The sequence below is a fragment of the Grus americana genome, chromosome 5 (assembly GCF_028858705.1).
Source record: "Grus americana isolate bGruAme1 chromosome 5, bGruAme1.mat, whole genome shotgun sequence".
Classification (NCBI taxonomy): domain Eukaryota; kingdom Metazoa; phylum Chordata; class Aves; order Gruiformes; family Gruidae; genus Grus; species Grus americana.
The window spans coordinates 6,481,659-6,499,545 of NC_072856.1; the positions used below are offsets into that span (position 1 = coordinate 6,481,659).

The window sequence follows — 17,887 nt, forward strand, 5'->3', positions numbered from 1 at the left end:
AAACTCATTTGTTGTCTTTGAAAGAAGAGGAGAACTAGTGCGTTAAGCAAACAGGGAGACTGGCTGATTCTCAGCTCTGGAAGCACAGAAGAAAATGAAGAAAGAACAAACCCTTCCAGATGCTTAATTTCTGTCATGTCTTATAGTTCTTCTGAGGGGCTGGTCCACAGCTTCCTTCTGAAAGAGTTAAAGCCTCTAGCACAGTTGTGCTTGCTGAGATAAAGCCTTCAAGGCTGTGAATCCTAATGGGACTATTGTAAAAACTAGGCCATCTGCAGGAATGGCTTTGCTTGTGTCAAACCCTTAAAAGCACCATGTGAGCATGTCTGCAGGGATGGGTTCCTTTGGTTTCTCCAGTCTTTTGTATTTCTCCAAATCATATTGACTAATTTTTTTTTTAATTATTTTTATAGTTTTGAGTACTAGAGGCTGGAGAAGAACTTTCCCGAGTCATCTGTTGAAGGCAACTTAAAAATAATAGCATGATTTTAGCTTAACATACAAGGGAAAGGAGAACTAGAAGATGTTATCTCTGTGTGTTGAACTGAAACCAAGGAGTTCAGAGCCTTAACTCAGAAACAGCTCTTAAAAGATTATAAAAATTGATAGGGAAATTACTATGAACATAAATTGTAAATAGCTGATATTTTTTCGTATTGCATTTAATATAATCCTATGTTAACTCTTATTTATTCAGTTACTACTGGACTTCCTTTCATATGCCATTGCTATTATTTTTTTGTAGACTGTACAGTGCTAATCAGTTCAGAAAAGCCAGAACATAAATTGCTTCTGCAACCTTAATTGCAGATATCGTATAGCACATCCTGTTGCATTTAATCAGCTCTCTTGCAGTTGGCTGCAAACGAACCTGCAAACTCAGAGGAGCATGATGCAAACACTCCTGAAGGCTGCTGAAGTCTGAGCCACTGCCAGCACACCTAAGCAGACAAGCCTGAAGCCTCTTAAGAGAAGTGCAGCATCTCCTGAGCGTGGCTATCGTAGCATGGGGCTGAAAGGGTCCTCTTGAGATCGCTAGGCTGTTCCTCATCCACAAGTTAGGATTACTATATTATTTCTGGCAATTTTTTTTAACCTTTTCTAAACAAGAAAAATTATTATGCACTCTGTTTTAGGGCTAGCCAACCTTATCTGTTAAGAAGTTCTACCTAGCGTGTAATTCACTTGGTTTTCTTGCAGCTTGAGCTCATTGCTGTTTGCCTTGACTGCTGTGGACAGGGAGAACGATTGCCTTCCTCTCAAATACATGCTTATGTATTTGAAGACTATCACCAGGTCTTTCTTCATTCTTCTCTTGACTAAACAACCCCAGTTTGTTCAATACCTCTTCATCGGACATGTGCGCTAACTCTAATTCCATTCCATGTGCTCCCTGATAGACTACGTGATCCATTTTTCCATTGTAAAATGAAATGCTAAGTATTTCAATATATTTATTGTGTCATACCTTTTTAATGAAAAAAGGCTATTTTTTTAACCCTTGTTCAGAGTAGGGGCCAACTGCTTTTGAACCCATGCTATGATAATTTTGCATAATCTCTGAAATCAGAATTCCATATGAAGTAAAATCAGACGCCTTACTAAATCAAGGTAGAGGATATACAATATGTTTCTCTCCCTCCATGAGGCCTGATATTCTATTGTAGAAAGAAATTGGGCTAGTATGATCAGATTTGTTCCTGGGAAATACATACTGGTGTCTACTTTTTGTGTTCCTTCTAGTCAGCAATACACAACTGGCTATCTACAGATCCCTGCCATCTGAAAAGGTTATGAAAAATAATTAATGTAAGCAAGCCATGTCTCAGAGAATTATTTTCTCTTTCTGATCAGTGTCTCTATTCACAGAGTTTGTGATATTTCCAGGGTATTTTAACCAGGATTTCTTTTTCATTCTGTTTCATATGGCTGCACTCATACCTTTTTTTTGCATTCTTCCTGGGTGCCAGCAGCGTGCTTTCAGCATCTTATCACAGAATTCTGCAGCACACGTATCAATAAAGCCGGACAAAAGGGCTGCAGCATGCCTGAATTAGTAGTGTGCAAGTTGAATAATGTGGAGGGTGGAGTGGATGAAGCACGTGGCTTTGCAACAAATTATCTAACGCATGGGAGAGATTTTTTGGAGTTCATACTTTGACCAAATGTGGGTGTGTATTTCTGTATGTTTAAAAAGCAAGGCTTTTGCAAATTCCTGTATCCCATTCTAAACAGTGAAAATGTCAGAATCCTGTTTAGCATTAACAAATATATTTTTTTCCAATCTTTTTGAAACAGCTAAAGCACTTTTTTTTTTTAATTGAAACTGGCAAAAACTAAAAAAAAAAAAGCCTGGGGCACATGCCTGCTGTCAAAATGGATGGAGTTAGTAAAAATTTTATGAAACTTAAAAATGAATACTCTTGGCTGTTAAACTGTAGGAGGTTTTAGACATTGATTTATTTTGTATCGCTGTATTTTGTAATTAATCTCTAGTGTTGGAATATTTTGGAAAAATATACATACCACTGCCACTATTTACTGTGAGCTGTGAGAGGAACAACTACTTAACAATGCAAGGAGGATGAGAAGGTCTGTATTGGAAGTCATGTTCTCCCTTCTGCGGTATTCAGTAGCACAGCTCTCACCCAGAGTGGTCAGTGCTTTCTGCAAGCCAGGGCAGAGATGCAAGTGGTGTGGGATGATCTAGCACTATCTCGGAAAACGTGTTGGGACCTTCAAGTTCCACTTGCTGTTACAGTAAAGCTTACGTTTCTTAGAGGGGTCTTTCAGATCTTACTTAGCCAAGAACATCCATCTTATTTTCGTTATACGAGTAATGTATTTAAACCCAGGTTGTGTTTCATTTCCCGCTGCTGCTGTTGTTGAGCATCTTTTGGTTTATGTAACTAGGTTCTGGCCCTAAAGTCTTGAATAAGAAAAGTGCACGTACCATAACTACACACATGGTTGTGCAGCAAAAATATACGCTTATGTAGTTCCTACAATTTCAAAATGTTTATAACCGAGTAGTGATGTGCTTAAATCGAATTACATGGCCGAGCTTTTTGCAGGGTCGTGTTCTGTGAGCAGCGTTCCTGCTGTGGTGGCCAGGTCCCTGGACATGTGAGAAGGGACGGATTAGGTAGAGCACCTTCTCCATGGTAACTAGTTATTAGGTCAATGCACCCTACAGAAAACACATAGACCGTTTCATTTGCCTACGCAGTATAAATCACAAATCAGTGTAAAGATGCTAGAGGAGTTCCTTATCTTTTTCCTCTTAACAGTCCAATGACCTGAAAAAATACAACTTTTACAAAAAAGTTATTGAAAAAAGTGACAGGGTAATTAATAAACAAGAGTGGAAAAGTGTGAACCCTCTTTATTGTATTAGTATAGTGTTCAAATAACAGATTTTAGTTTCAATATCTTTAAAAATAACTTTTTATGTGTCCTCGTTCATGCTCACTAGGTTAACCTGTTGTTCAAGAATACCTACATGTGTTACAGTCTCTTAGAAATATCTCTTTAAACAGCGTGTTTCTTTGGAACTTGATTTAACTTGTAATTAGAGTTAACTATATCTTAGTAATTCTGTTGCCATAGTATGACCACAGGGATGAAATTAGAAGCAGTTAATATGTTGGGTTTTTTTTTAAACTGCAACAAATACCTATTATATTGTAGATATTTATACAATTTTATTGACAGGCACCTCTACTGCAGTACACAATCTAGGAAATAGAGTGTGTATGTTTTTTCATTATCCCTTGCAAAAATTGAAATTGTTACGATTTTTTTTTTCTTTTAACAATAAGAAATAATTTAGCCTTTCTCCCATTTGCTGACAGAAGAATAGAGTCAGTAGAAAGAGAAGTTGAAATGGTAATAACTAGTTTATAAATGAGGTAACAGTTTAAGTTAAGTTTAGAATTATTTCTGGAATTAGAATAAAACAAACAGGATGCAGAAAGAATTAAAAGGGTGAGGCTTTGATGATTTGATAGGAAAAAGTGACTAATTACACAGTTGTATGGTACAGGTTCTATCAAACCTATAAACTTTGGAATTGATTATTTATATTCTCTTTTACTTTGTATTTATACTCTTTGTTATACTTTTTCAGTAAGACATTGCCATACTGGCTTGGAGACTTTTTTCAGTCATATGGATTTGGTTTTTTCTATGTCTTGTCTCTTTTTTTCTTAAACTTGACTGAGTTTTTCTGCTGGGGAGTTCCACTGGGATGGGATGGCTCCCTTGGAGAAGGAAGAAAGGCAGATAAACCTCTCCAACTTATTTCCTCAGTACTGTTTGTCTTACTTTTACTTTTTTTTAATTTTTTTTAACTACCTCAATCTAAACAGGTTATTAATGCTATTAGATGTTTTCTTCTATCTCATCTGAGTTTGTTTACTTTGACACTGCTTTTTAGGTTGTATGTTTATTTTGGACCATTTCCTGCCTCATTAAAGGGACACCTACATCCACAAAAGTGAGAATGCTTTTTTCCACATTAATTACACCTATTATGATATAGTACAATCTTATACCAAATTTCATCTTTCCTTCAGTAAATGTTTACATGCATTTTATTATTTGAAACCATTCAGGTTGTGTTTATACTTGCATTTAAAAATATTTTACACTACAGTGCTTTATCGTGTGTGTCTTGCGTGTTCTGTAACCTGCCTGGCCACATGAAACACTACCACGCTCAGCTTTTCAAGTGCCTGTTACACGATTCTGCTTTCTGCGAAAGGACCGTCCATTCTGTGCAAAAGTCTGTCTTTAGCAATGTACAGTGCTTTTAACTTCTGCTATACTGTCCATCCATGCAAACCTGTCAGTTACTCTCTGCTTTGATCTGTCTTCATCTTAACAGTTTAGAAAAATGTGAAAATGTTCACAGACCTTTTTTTTGGTCTTATTTGGCACAACAAAAAAATTTAAATTTGATTTTTTTTTACTCATTTATTTTTAAAGTTTACCATATTTGTGTTTTTCCAGTCTCTTTCATTGCACCAATCCCTCTGCCAAGTATGTACTAATCCTCAAAAAATATTTGGGCTTTTCTCTGGGAATACTAGTTTTATGGTTATTCTCCAGTACACTCAGTTATAATCCATAGCAGAATATTATCCCAAAACAAATTTCTTCCGGCATGAATTCAGTTTTTTAATCAGTTTCATTGCACCACTTTTCCCGTGGAAATACCGTAAGCCTCAGTCAAGTCGTTGTCCTGAGTACCTTCTGCCTACCTGCAATTCTCAGCTGAAGTTTTGCAGGCATCGATTTTTTCAACCTACTCACGAGTTTCTTTCGAATTGGAACTGAAGGACGGAGAGTTTGGCATTTGTTATAAACTGCAACTAGGTTTGTCTCTGTAAATGAAATCTGGGGCTAGGAGGGGAGGTTTTTACAGATCTGATTGAAAATATAGAGAGCAGTATTGCTTACGACTGAAAATACGATGACCAAAATAAGCGACTTCTTTTTTTGTAAGTTGGTAAATGCCTAAGCGCTGTTCGGGGCAAGAGCTGAAGCAGCACCGTGCACCTGATGTATATGTAGTTAACCAGCCATTCCGAATTTTAGATCAATTTCTGGGATTGAAATACAAATTGAAGTCATTTGCAGGTTGATTTATTTTTTTGTTGTTGTGGTCCAAGTCTCTTACAGAGCTAAATTCCAGATAGATTTGCGCCAAAGTCTGAGGGATATTGGGTTATTAATACTCTACTGAAAGGTGAAAAGGGAGTGGAGCCAATTGGATATGCCAGTGAGAGAGAGCACCAATATCTTGAGGTTTATGCCTTCTTGGGCTGTTCACTCCAGTTGTTTGCTCGTTTGTTTGGCTAGCAAATAAATATTATAACCTGACTTAAAACCCTTGATACCTATTCATTTTATGCTTGGTGCATTTAAGCCCTATCTTGCCCTATTAAAAGACAATAATGCACTTTCTTCCTTTTCCGTAACCTCATTATGTTGTTGCTAAATCAACTCAATTGTACCAGTGCCGGTCTCCTGAGGCTGCTGTGAGAAAGCATTTTCTGAAGAATTCCAAGAATGAGGCCTGGGGAATAGGCTACTTTGAGGATGTACAGCTTTCTGGAGATTTACTATGTTATTGGGTTTGGGGGAGAAAATAGAGTATTTTGTTGGATTTCTAATGTTTTCTGGCAGATATGTTTCTAACAACTTTGGAGATCTTCCAAACTAGTCAGCAGGCTTCTGAAGCCTTTTCATTCCCATGTTCAATTAAGCATAAAAATATTTTGCTTTATTTGCATGCAAGTATTATTGATTAGTCCAGCACCAGTTTCATTCTGTTAAAATTAAAGTTTAAATTAGGTAAGACCAGGTAATCATGGAGATAAACTTTATAAAAGATATTGCATAAAGCTTTAGAATGAAATCACCATTTAAAGCTATTTACTTCTTTTAACTGTGCTTTCAATGGCAAGTAGACCCCCTTGGCAAAAAAATTCACTCTGCTTGTCTGAACCGTTACTTGCTTTAAAACTGTATTTCTCCCACCTTTGTCAGGAAAGACCAAATGTATTGGCTGTTATCTGCAACTCAGGCACTTAAAAATGCTGAAAGTACATCTCACTATAACATGGGTCATGTCAGGAAAGTGTATAATCTTGTTTGTGATAGTGATCATGAGAGTGTCTCAAAGTTTTGTACAAAATGAAGAGTATTCTGTAATGTGTTAAATTTGATATGAATCCCTGATGCAGTACTAAACCCAACATTTTGTATTTAACTTGAATACGATTTTTGCAGACAAAAAAAATACTCATTTTTCCTTTCCATTTTGACATTCTTCAAAATCTGTAAACTAAAATCTGTTTCATTTAAAGTAATTTCCGTGTGGAGAAGATGAGAAAATGAAGTCTTAAAGCAGTTCTGAATCAGACATAAAGAAAGAATAGATTTGGGGCCTGTATTAGATAATCATGAAAATAGGGTGAAGTCATAAAAGGTGAGGATGTGTAAAAACTGCTATTTTCAAAAGTTAGCTGAATCATATTGATTCCAAAGTAGGTAACGTGGTTGTACTTAGGTGGGAATGCTAACAGTCTTTATGTGTATACATGGCAATCCATACCACACAGGGGCCTACAAGACTTCAGGTAAGAGCTATTGGGGCCGACACATGGGTCTCTGTAACAGAAGCCTTCGTGTTGTCCTAATTCTGTGAGCGTAAGGTGTAACGGGACAGAGATTTCATGAGATAAATGTCTTTATTTCTCCCAAAAAACCCAAAATAGATTTCTAATCATGTTTCAATACAGCAGCCCTTAAGTATTGGCATCTTATTGGCTTCTTCTATAAATCTTGCAATTTGGGACAATTTTCTACGTTTTGTATATATATGCTTTCAAATCACAAATGAAACCATGTTTATGCTTCCTTTTTTATTTTATTTTCTCATTCTGCAAGTTAATTATGTAATTTTTCTCAAGGGAAAGCCGTTTAAAGGAATAGATCTCATTGTAATTTTACAGCTACCAGGGACTGGCCTGGTAGGCGCCATGTGGGAGCAAGGCCAACCAACCTCCGGCTATATTTAGGGGGAGACATTTGTGCAGCTTGAGATCAATTCTTTAGTTCCGGTAGTTGAATTTCCTGCTGCTTCCACAAGGAAATAGGTCTTGGCTTCGTAGGCCCGAGTGCGAGAGGTATATAATGGAAGAAACGTAATTTCTCATTTTCTGTGAAAGCGCCATAGTAGGTCCGTGCTTGGGGGAGGGGGGGGGGGGGTGTGTTTGGTTGTTGTTTACTCTGTATTTGATACAGTTATGAGAAAAATAAGGCCCTGAGTGTTTGAAAAGAGTTTGCAACCAAAGTTGCAGAAACAGAATCTTGTTTGCAAACATAACTTATATGGGAGGCATGTCTTCAACGTTCTTTAAGTGCTTTGGTTTTGTGGCACTATGGGTTCGCTTCTCCTGGCCCAAAGGGAAGATGCCTAGGTGAAGATGCTAGGGAGCCAGGAGAGTTCAGTATTACTGGGGATATCAAATGCCAACCCAAATATGCATATAAAACTTAAAAATAGTAAACCAGTTATTCATGAGTTTTCTTTTCCACTGGAGTCGTCTCGGGATCATTTTTAACCCTAGTGGGTATTTTTAGTAGTGACCTGGAAGTATATGTAAACTCATCGCTGTGCTAGTGTGCAGAGGGCATGAGGACTGAGTCTCTTGCTAAATTGAGTGCTGGCCAATAATAAGTATTTCAGTACAGAAGTTGGAGAGTTTTCCTGGGAAACAGTGTCTCAGAAAGGGTTTTTTATTTTTGCAAGGGGCAGCTATTTATAAAAGATAATCACTCTCCATGGAAGACCTATAGCCAAAAGGGCCGATGTGACTTTTAAGCCTTTGGGTTTGCTGTTGTCACAGTGCTATTGGAAAGTTGCATGATGCTCTGTTGTCAAGTCAAGAAAAAAAGCTGAAATACTGGTAGGGTTCTATTAAGCCTTCTGTATAGCACTATACTGAAGTAGTTCTTTCTAAATAGCTCATCAGAAAAATAAATTTAAAAAAAAATTTTAAAAAGGCGATCTGGGATCAAAATATGTGGCCATCTAAATGAGTAAAGTAGTAGCTTTCTATTTCCTAATCTTCATATAAAGCACTATGAAATAAAAAATGAGAAACTGAAGCTTGCACAAAATGTTGATCCTATTTACAAGATCTATGGGGAAAAAAATCACCGTCTCTGAAAACTGTTATGCCAAGATTCATTATTTTTAAAATAATCACTAATTGAACTAACTGTTTATTTTTAAAGTCCTTTTGTGTGTGTTTTCTTGGAGAACTTTCAGATAATCCCACCCGTTCCTTTCCCTTTCATTAGCTATGCTTCTGGATTGAAGGTTATTTCTCACATATCTAATTTGGGAGGAAAAAAAAAAGCTATCATGAGTATAGGCATTTACAATTTACTTAATTGTTTACGTTCCTCTTGTTACAATACTTAAAACTGCAGAAGATTGAAGTAAAATCACGGTATTTAATGGAAGCAATCTTCAAAGGCATGATTGATGATATCATTAAACCTCATTATTTCATAAACCCCTTCATAAAGCAATGTTATCTGTGTAGTGGGATGAAATTGAAAAATACCATCACAATGAGTTACGGTCATTCAGGATGTATTTATCGGCTAGGCCAGGAGTTATACTCACCCAGTGGCTGCATTTCAAACATTTAATAGGAATAATGTTGACCTGTTCACTTCGTAATGGAAAAGGCAGTTAAGGTGATCTGAAAAAATACCTTTAGAAAATTGGGATTCATAAGTTTTCATGATAGACTGATAGTACTGAAGAGAGATAGGGTTTATCCTTGAAGGCCGTTTTCTCCCCTGGTTAGTGTGTGTCTTGCTTTTCTTCATAAGAAAGGGATTAGTTCATTTTCTCCAGTTTTTATGAGGCTTTTTAAGTGTGTTTGCTAATATAATAAGAATACTTGATGCTGTTTTTTTTTTTTTCTGTAAGAATATAGAGGGAAGTCAGAGGTTATCCAGTTTGATTCTATGTTTTATATAAAAAAGGAAAGTAGGGTTACATTCCTGACTTACTCAAATACGGGTCTAATGTGAAACTGAATACCCTTTGTATTTGTTGAGGTATTAGAAATAGATAAGAAAACTTCTGCTGTTACTGAAATAATTTATTATTTCTTCATTATTAAGTATCTTTTGGTTATTGTTTCTCAGACTTAATAGAGTAATTATCCTACATTAAGCTTTCTTTTGTAGATTGCAGCTGCCAGTCAGAGTAAGCTTATTCGTTAGCAGTAAGTACCTGTGACATCCATTGAGTATTGAAAACTAAATGCTCTTCAAAATCGAGCTGTTTTATACTTGTAGAAATATGTTTTCACATTAAACTTAAATGTCATGAAAACCGTTGCAAGCTTTTCTTCATTTTTTATGTGATTGAAGATTCTAGTTATGATGATGCCGTTGACAGAAACATTTGAGATTTATCAGTTTCTCAGTCTGTTTAATGTGGTTTATGAATGACATTTCATTTTAATTAGTGTGTACGGTATTTGAAGCCAAAGGATTTACAGAAGTATTTTTACAATTAAGAAACAAGCAAATTTGTGATGTCATGAGTAGTTGGTAAGACCTGCGAGTTGTTGATGTTGATTGTGGACATTGTTATATAGCATATCTCTATAAAACTGATGCTATTGATTTCATTTATATCGTAGCTACTCCTATTTTATGCTAAGGTTTGTGCTGGATTAAATGGACGATAGTTACTGGGTTGTTGTTTTTGAAATTAGCACTGGTCCAGCCTTGCTAAGTGTGCTTCCAGCATTGGGTTAACGGTGTGTATGCACTAGCTCATCTAAAATTAGGAGCAAATGAAATGCATTTTTTTTCCTCTTAATAGTAAAGAAATGATCAAGTGTATCTGTATTTCACAGAATGAGGCATCAGAGAATTTTTCCTTTCTGTTTCTGATGGCCAAAACCTGGAGACATCTGAGAGCTGGCTTCATTTAGAGTCTTTCTAGATTGCCATATAATGTTGGGCATGCATTAAATTGTGCATACTGATTTGGTGATCAGGAAAGCTTATCATACTCTAGCTCCATCTTTCCTGCCTGCTCTGCCAGGAAGCTACGAGAAGATGTAGTACAGCTGGCTATTCTGGCTTTGAGCCATGTAGGGATTTGCCTACATAACAGGAATTCCCAGCTTCCCCTCGGAAAGAACACTTTCCAAGGCAGAAGTGCTAAAATAAAAGGCAGGACCTAATTAATCCATGAAGTTTAACTATCTTTTTCTCCAAAATGACAAATTTCTATACTTGTGCTATACTCATTTCCATAGTCATCCTAAGAGGAATATTTTGTAGGGAAAGAACCAATAAATGGAGTTTGAATAGAAAAACAAATGTATTCTTTTTTTTTTTTTTTTTTTTTTTTTTGCTAAGTGTATACCTGTCTTTTAGTGCAGATCCAAATATCCCTGAACAAGCAAGGTCTGTGTAGCAAAATTCTAGTTGGAAAGCTACAGATTCTAGAAAACACCCCTACGGAGAAGAGAGGGAAGATATAAAAATAATTTCAGTAAATAATTCAGTGACCCAGTTGATCATGTCAGCCACAAGCTGTTTGTGTGCCAGAGCTGGGTAAGCATTGGCATGCAACAGAACATGCCACCAAAACTAGCATATCACAGAACTGGACTCACTAGCAGAGAATGAATTAACTTGTTAAGTTTGAATCGCAAAGGTAGATCACACTACCAGTGTAACAGCAAATGTGCTCTGAGGTTACTTTGCTGCGATTCGCTCTCTCCAAGCAGAAGCAGCATGGCGTTAAGGCATCTGTTTGAAGTGACACAGACGATATACAGTGAGAGAGCAAAAGGGAGTAATTTTCTTTTAAATTGAGGCAGTGCCTCATAAAAGAATTATACTCTTTTTTTATATGTATCGCTTAAACTGTTGTTAAAATTGAATGACAGTGTGTGTTATTTGCATTACTGTAAATTTCTTTGGTAATAAAGTGATTCATCTTGCTACACACAGTGACTCCAATACAGATGCAAGAAACATTCATTTTTGGCAACAGTATTAAGTATGCGGTAGGGTCCGTAATTACTGACAGCATATCACTACTTAAGAAATTGACAGTTAAAGCCTTCCAGAACAATCACGAAATACATCTTTTGATATATTATTCTACATTACCCATTGCTTTGTCTAACTACTGTAGACTTTGGTCCAATAAACACGTCCATTTAGGAAGAACTACAAAGAATACTTCCCCGATAACTTGCAAGTAGCACAGCAGACACCTTACGTAGCGGGGCTCAGTCTGAACACAGAATGGTCGGGGCTATAGCCCAGTGCTGCTGCGTGCTCGGCTGGCACAGACCGTCCGTTTCAGAATCGTTAAGAAGCAGAGTCCTTTCTGCTCGTACCTATTTAAAGACCTGCTGCGCCTTCTGAGGCTGCAGCAGCTTACCTCTATCTACCTTAGCCTCGTATTAAACTAATACTTAATTTTTCTAACCAAGAACTGTGATGCTGTGTTGCAGATCTGGAAGAACTGTCCTTGGTGGACTAATGAAGGTCTGCATTTCTTGACAGAGCACATTTACATGGAAGCGAAGCATGTTCTCTGAGCTCTGGGAAGTTTTTAAATGAAAGATCCTTTTAAACCTTAGCTATTATATGTAAATATGGGGAGTATCCTGCTAATCAAAGGACCTTCCTTGTGGACTCATGTTGAGGTTTAGATAAGAGAGGGACTTGCTGAGTGTGACATCCTTCTTTGAGCGGCACGGATTTTGATGGGGAAAATTCCTTGGAAGTTCATGGCACTCCAAGCAGCAGAAATGTTTACATTGTCTGTTTCTTACAGGCACAGCCGGAGAGAGGTGATATCTATCACAAAGAGACTAAGATTTATAAGAACATGCTGCAAACTAAATTGTGCTGTCAAGCAGCGAAATAGTGCAGTAAAACAGACTCTCTACACTAATCTTCTGAGGATCTTTGACACTGTGTACAGCAATCACAGAAGATCTGCTGGTCCTGTACAGGCAGGAAGCTTTAGCTCCTGGAATGGCCCCGTGCTCCAGCATGTTCTGCCTGACCTGCCTGTTCCTGGGGTACAGGAGAGACAAACCCTGTCCGTCATGGAGCTGAATACATTAGGTCAGCTCTGTAATGGACTTGCATTTTGCTCGGTGTTCAATTCTTCTAGTCTTACAATGATGGTGTATCAGGGCCCTAGACTGAGTCAGAAGGTGTATCATAATGAGTTCCTTTTCCATATAAACTTAGGAAAGCTACTTAATATCCCTGTATCTCAGAAACTGCTGTAAGAGTTGGGTTTTTTCCATATCATTGTCTCAATTGTTTTGTCCTAACTGACTTTGAAATAGGAGGGAGTTGCCACCATGTAACAAAGCTTACCCAATAGGTAAAATGATTAAGAGCATTAATATAATTCAATAATGGTGAAGGGGAAATTAATTTTGTAGCTTTGAAAGGAAAGTGTAAATATTTTGCAGAATGGAATGCCCTGAATATCTGCATTTTAGCTCCTTTTTTTTTTTTTTCCCCCCCCCCCCCCCCAATTCGCACCTTATAGTATACAAGAGCCTTTCAGGAACAGATTTAAAGTTTGCATAGTGCCTATAAGCCATCCTTTGTGCCAAATACCAGAATACAATACAAGGCATGCTTACTCCAGGGTCACAGTTGTAAATTCGTATTGTCATTCTAATCTTTATTAAATACTTACTGTCTGTCAAACCTGAACATTTAGAAATATATGTAATTGTAATTACTGAAGTGGAGTAATGAGCACGTTTATGGATAATGATAGCTGAATATGACCCTATTTTTGCAAATATCGACAGGTTCAAATTTCAATTGTCTGACAAATTCCTGAGATTTTTGGGAAGAAATATAAAATGGGAGTTAAACGGAATGAACACTGCCAAAATTATCATCTTGAAAGGATAGTTAAATATTTTTTGGTTGTACATAATTATCACACTCAGAACAGACAGCCAGTCATACAAACGAAATGTACTGAAATAGTACGTACTACTTTGAAAACTGAATTATTGTTAACTACTGTAGTACAATGTCAGCTGATTTAATTGTTTAAAATCTCATACTACATTTTAGCAAGAATGCCATAAAATAGATTCAGTACTATAAGTACTAAGTCATTTTTCACAGTCACAGTTTTTAATTTCAGTGAAGAAAAATTTCATATAGCAAGTTTACGGGTTTTTGGTTCCTATTCAATATATGAATAGAGAAGTCATATTGTGTGTTAGTGTAGTAATAAGAAATAGTTAACAGAGTCTGAAGGTCAGCAACAGCTAAACAGAGGAATGAAATAATCTTTCCCCCCCCCCCCCCCCTTAGGAAAATCTGACTTTTGATATTAATTTTAATCTTATGAAAATGTGAAGTTATTTATGGTCAAGTTTAGATGCATTAATATTTGTTAATTGGAACTGGGGACTGAAGACCTGTGTAGCTCATGGCCTTATGTTTTTGCATTAGAAGGCCTATGCGAGAACAGTGGAAATACTCAAAAAATTGTGGTTTTATATGCAAAGGGATGAATATGGTGTTTTCCAAGGACGAAACTTGATTCATGTAGGGAAAAAATGAATATTAGACTACCTCTCATTATCCTTTGAAAGGCTGTGAATACTCTTCAGGTATTGATGTATCCAGGAGTGATGAGTAGTAGAATGGTAACAAAACAAAATCTGGTGGTTTAATCATTTGTTCCTTTCACAATAACGTTTTCACTATTAATGATTCTTTCTGCAGGTTTATATGGGGGTCTCATTTTATACTCCTGTTCTTTTATGACATACCTGGTATTCAGAGAGTGCCATTAAATTGTTTCAGGTCTGCATTTTTGTTGATTAGTGTAATTAAAGTAATATTAATGAGAAGACTTTGATAGTGCTGGGGGTAAAAAGGAAAGAATAATGTTCTCATGGCACATCATTGCACTTTCTAAATCCTAAGTGATAAACGTAATAATGGCAACAAAGTTGATGATAATGCATTTTTTGGTGTGCATTGACGAACAATTCTGTACTGGGACCAGCGCTGGGAACTGCACACTGCAGACTGGGCAGGAGTGAACTCTGGGCATCCTGTCAAAGAGCCTTTCAAGTAAAAGAAGCAGAAAATTGGTTCTTTGGGATACGTTTGGGAGATGTGGAGTTGTAATGTTAAGGCGGGACAAACTCGGAACAAGAAATGAGTTTTGTGACTTTTTTTTTAAAGGATGTACTGATAACAATGATCCCCAAATCACATTTTTCGTTTAAACTAACAATCGTATTTTTCAACTGTTCTTCCTGATATCACACAGTTGACTGGTGCATCTGTCTGTATGAGGGCACCCAAAATGAACCCAAAGCCAGGCAACATATATGAAAACCCAAGACTGTGCATGGGCCCCAGAAGAAAATCTAGAAACAGCTAATATATTCATGAGAACTTGCAAACAGCTGCATTTCAAAGGAGAGGGTGTTCATGAGTCCTTCAGGAAGCTTGTGAACGTCTTTTGCTTGTATTCAATTTTTGGTTTGTTTCCATGTTTAATTTCTACCACTGAATTAAAATTTCGTTTAGCAATCATAATGTAGATGACACTAGGTGCTGTCGTTTGCTTCCGAATGACCGTGCGACACGTACCACAGAATCAGCAGATTTAGAATATTGTGAATTTGAATTGTGAGCTGTTGATGGAAGGGTAGGTGAAGAATTCCTGGATTTTGTTCCCAACTCTGTAATTTTCTTTGAACTTTAAATATTTCAAACATTTTGTTTAGTTGGGCAGTTGCTTATTAAGTGGATGGATCACCTGGAGTTTTCATAATTAGCTGTCTGTCTTTGTCAATGCCTAATATGGCAGAGCTTATGTTCTTTTTCTTTTGGCTTTTTCAGGTATGAATACAAGCAAGAGTGAGACAGTGAAAGAGCATCCGTTAAAACCCTCTAGAAGATCTATGCCATGCCTAGCCCAGAGCCAAACACATCCTCAGAGTCTGAGCAAGCATTCTTCGTTTCTGCAGCCAAATCGTGTGCAGCCACAGCCCCGGCCTCAGCCTCTAAGTGCAGGGACATCTACAGCTACTGTGGATGTAGTGTCAGAACGAGGTAGGAAGTTTTTCTCTTTCAGGAGCTTGTTCCAGCATTGGGAATGGGAGGGATCTATGGGAACATCATTTGAAGTCCTGTGGTGTCTCAGAGATGTCTTAGATATAATTTTTTAGCATCTTTCATTAAATTACAGGGGCATCTGTTAAGCTTTGATTTGTTTAGCTACCTACGGTTTGTTGGAGAGATGTTTTTGCACAAAACAGCTAGAACCACCACGGTACCGAATTCATGAGTGAATCTCTATAATGTTTGAAGTGAGGCTTAAACTAATTTTTCTTTTATTTTTCTGAATTACAAGATTATTTCCTTCTCACTGAAAACAGGACAAGAAAGTGCTCCTGTATGCTGGGAAAGAGCACGAAGTTTTCTGTAGTCTGTCCTAGGAGAGAGAGAAAAAAAATATTAGACTTTGGGAAGAAATGTCTTTAAGTATGAACGTGTAGGAACAGATGCGTTCGTTCATGAATAGCGGAATCAGGGAAGAGTGGTATAGAGTGAAAAGCGAGAAAATCCCTATGAATTTTAACTTGTCTTGGAAAAAGGGGCTACTCTTATTTTAGGATTTCTATTTTAACAGATAAATACACCTTAATAGAGAGACTGGTCTTGTTGGAGATCCCAGTCACTGTGTGTGTCACCTGTTGCCAACTGTTGCCATACGCTATTGCCAACTGTGTGTGAAACTTTATAGAACAGATGAAATCGACTGGTTTCTGCTGCTTTGATAAGTCCTTCCTTAATGTTGATAGGCACTAACTTACTCTAGTAAGTTATTTCACCAAGTTAAATTTCTTTTAGGAAGAGAGTGAAAGTCTTCATTAAAGTGGTCTTGCTGTTTTTTCCACCAATGGAAAATTTCAGCCTAAAGTTTTTCATTTGACTTCCTGGCAGCTTTAAAAAGTGTATCTTTTATTTACAAAATACATGTTAATGCTGATATGAATATTGCATTTATTCCAGCTAAAGTGATGGAGACTTTGGAAAACAACTTGCTTAAGCTATCTAGTACAGAATACAGTGATGCATTTTTAGGTAAGTTTGTGTCTGAACTGAAATAATAAATTAATGATTCTTGATGATTACACTTGCAGTATTTAAGTGTGGAAAGGCCATACTTACCCTGAACTGTCAGGTTTTTTGAAAGAGGAGATGAAATGTGACTAAGGAAATGTGTGCTGTCATGAATTTCCTGATACTTTCTCACCTTTTAGACTACCAGTAAATAGGGACTAAAGACAGAGAAGTATTTTTTTCCATACCTTCAGTGTAACCTTTTCCCATAACAATCCTTCATTATACAATCACTTGGAAGCATGGATATGAAATTCCTTTGAAATACTTGATATTATTATTCAGTTATTATTATTATTCCTGTATAGTCATGTTATTCAGAATTGTTACAGCTGCAGTTATGTTGTTGGTTTTGCTTTATATATTCATATATATTTGCTTTAGATATTCACATATAAAATGTGTTCCAATCTGGGCGAAAAAAAGTAACACAGAATAATAGCTATAATTGGGGCATATCTGTACCTGCATTAATGTCATTTTGATACTTTAATTAAGTCAAAGTAAGTAGGAAAGGAGTTATTCTTAGAAAAATCCCATCCTTGCAACTGCAAAATGAATCTGTGTAATACACACGAATCGTAATTTACAAGTTCCAAAATTATTTAATTTTTAAATTCCATGGGCATGCATTACTCATCTGAAGTACACACAGATTTTGCTGCACCTTCACAACTACTGTGAAAGTTCTTTTTGCTCACAGTCAGTGTAGCATTAAACTAGGAATGCTATCTTCGTTCTGGAGGAAAAAGTTCTGCTTTCAGAAAGCTGTTTCTGCTCACCTCTCACATGTTTTAGCATTGATTTTTTTTTTTTTCTTGATGCCCAAAATATATCATAGATAAGAGGCTCTTCAAGGTCTCCTAAAGAGGTAGCTACTAGTAAATACTTCCTCCAAAAAAAATCAAAATGTTCCAGAATCATGACACAGAGCAAAAATTTGGCGTGAAGATTGTATAAGACAATCACTTGTCTCAGGAAATTTCCAGTTGAAGTTACTGCACTCTCTTCGTGTAATTCGTTTCATTGGGTAGGCAAGCACAGTTACGGGAAGATTTCACTGTTATAATATGCTTCAATTTTTTTTTGTATCCTGTTCTATTTTTTTCTA

The 17,887-nt window shown here is 36.7% G+C and overlaps 1 protein-coding gene across 5 annotated transcripts in view; it reads left to right on the top strand.

Annotated features, from left to right (window-relative positions):
* The window catches only part of ANO3 (anoctamin 3), a 204,519-nt gene that overhangs the window by 99,086 nt on the left and 87,546 nt on the right, over positions 1–17,887 (top strand). For all 5 annotated transcript variants that reach the window (XR_008577413.1, XM_054827922.1, XM_054827920.1 and 2 more), the window contains exons 2-3: positions 15,490–15,702; positions 16,666–16,737. Coding sequence is in view for 4 of the 5 variants with exons in the window: in XM_054827922.1 (XP_054683897.1) it covers positions 15,490–15,702; positions 16,666–16,737 (285 nt within the window). In the remaining variant the exon portion in view is untranslated. The remainder of the gene's footprint in view (positions 1–15,489; positions 15,703–16,665; positions 16,738–17,887) is intronic.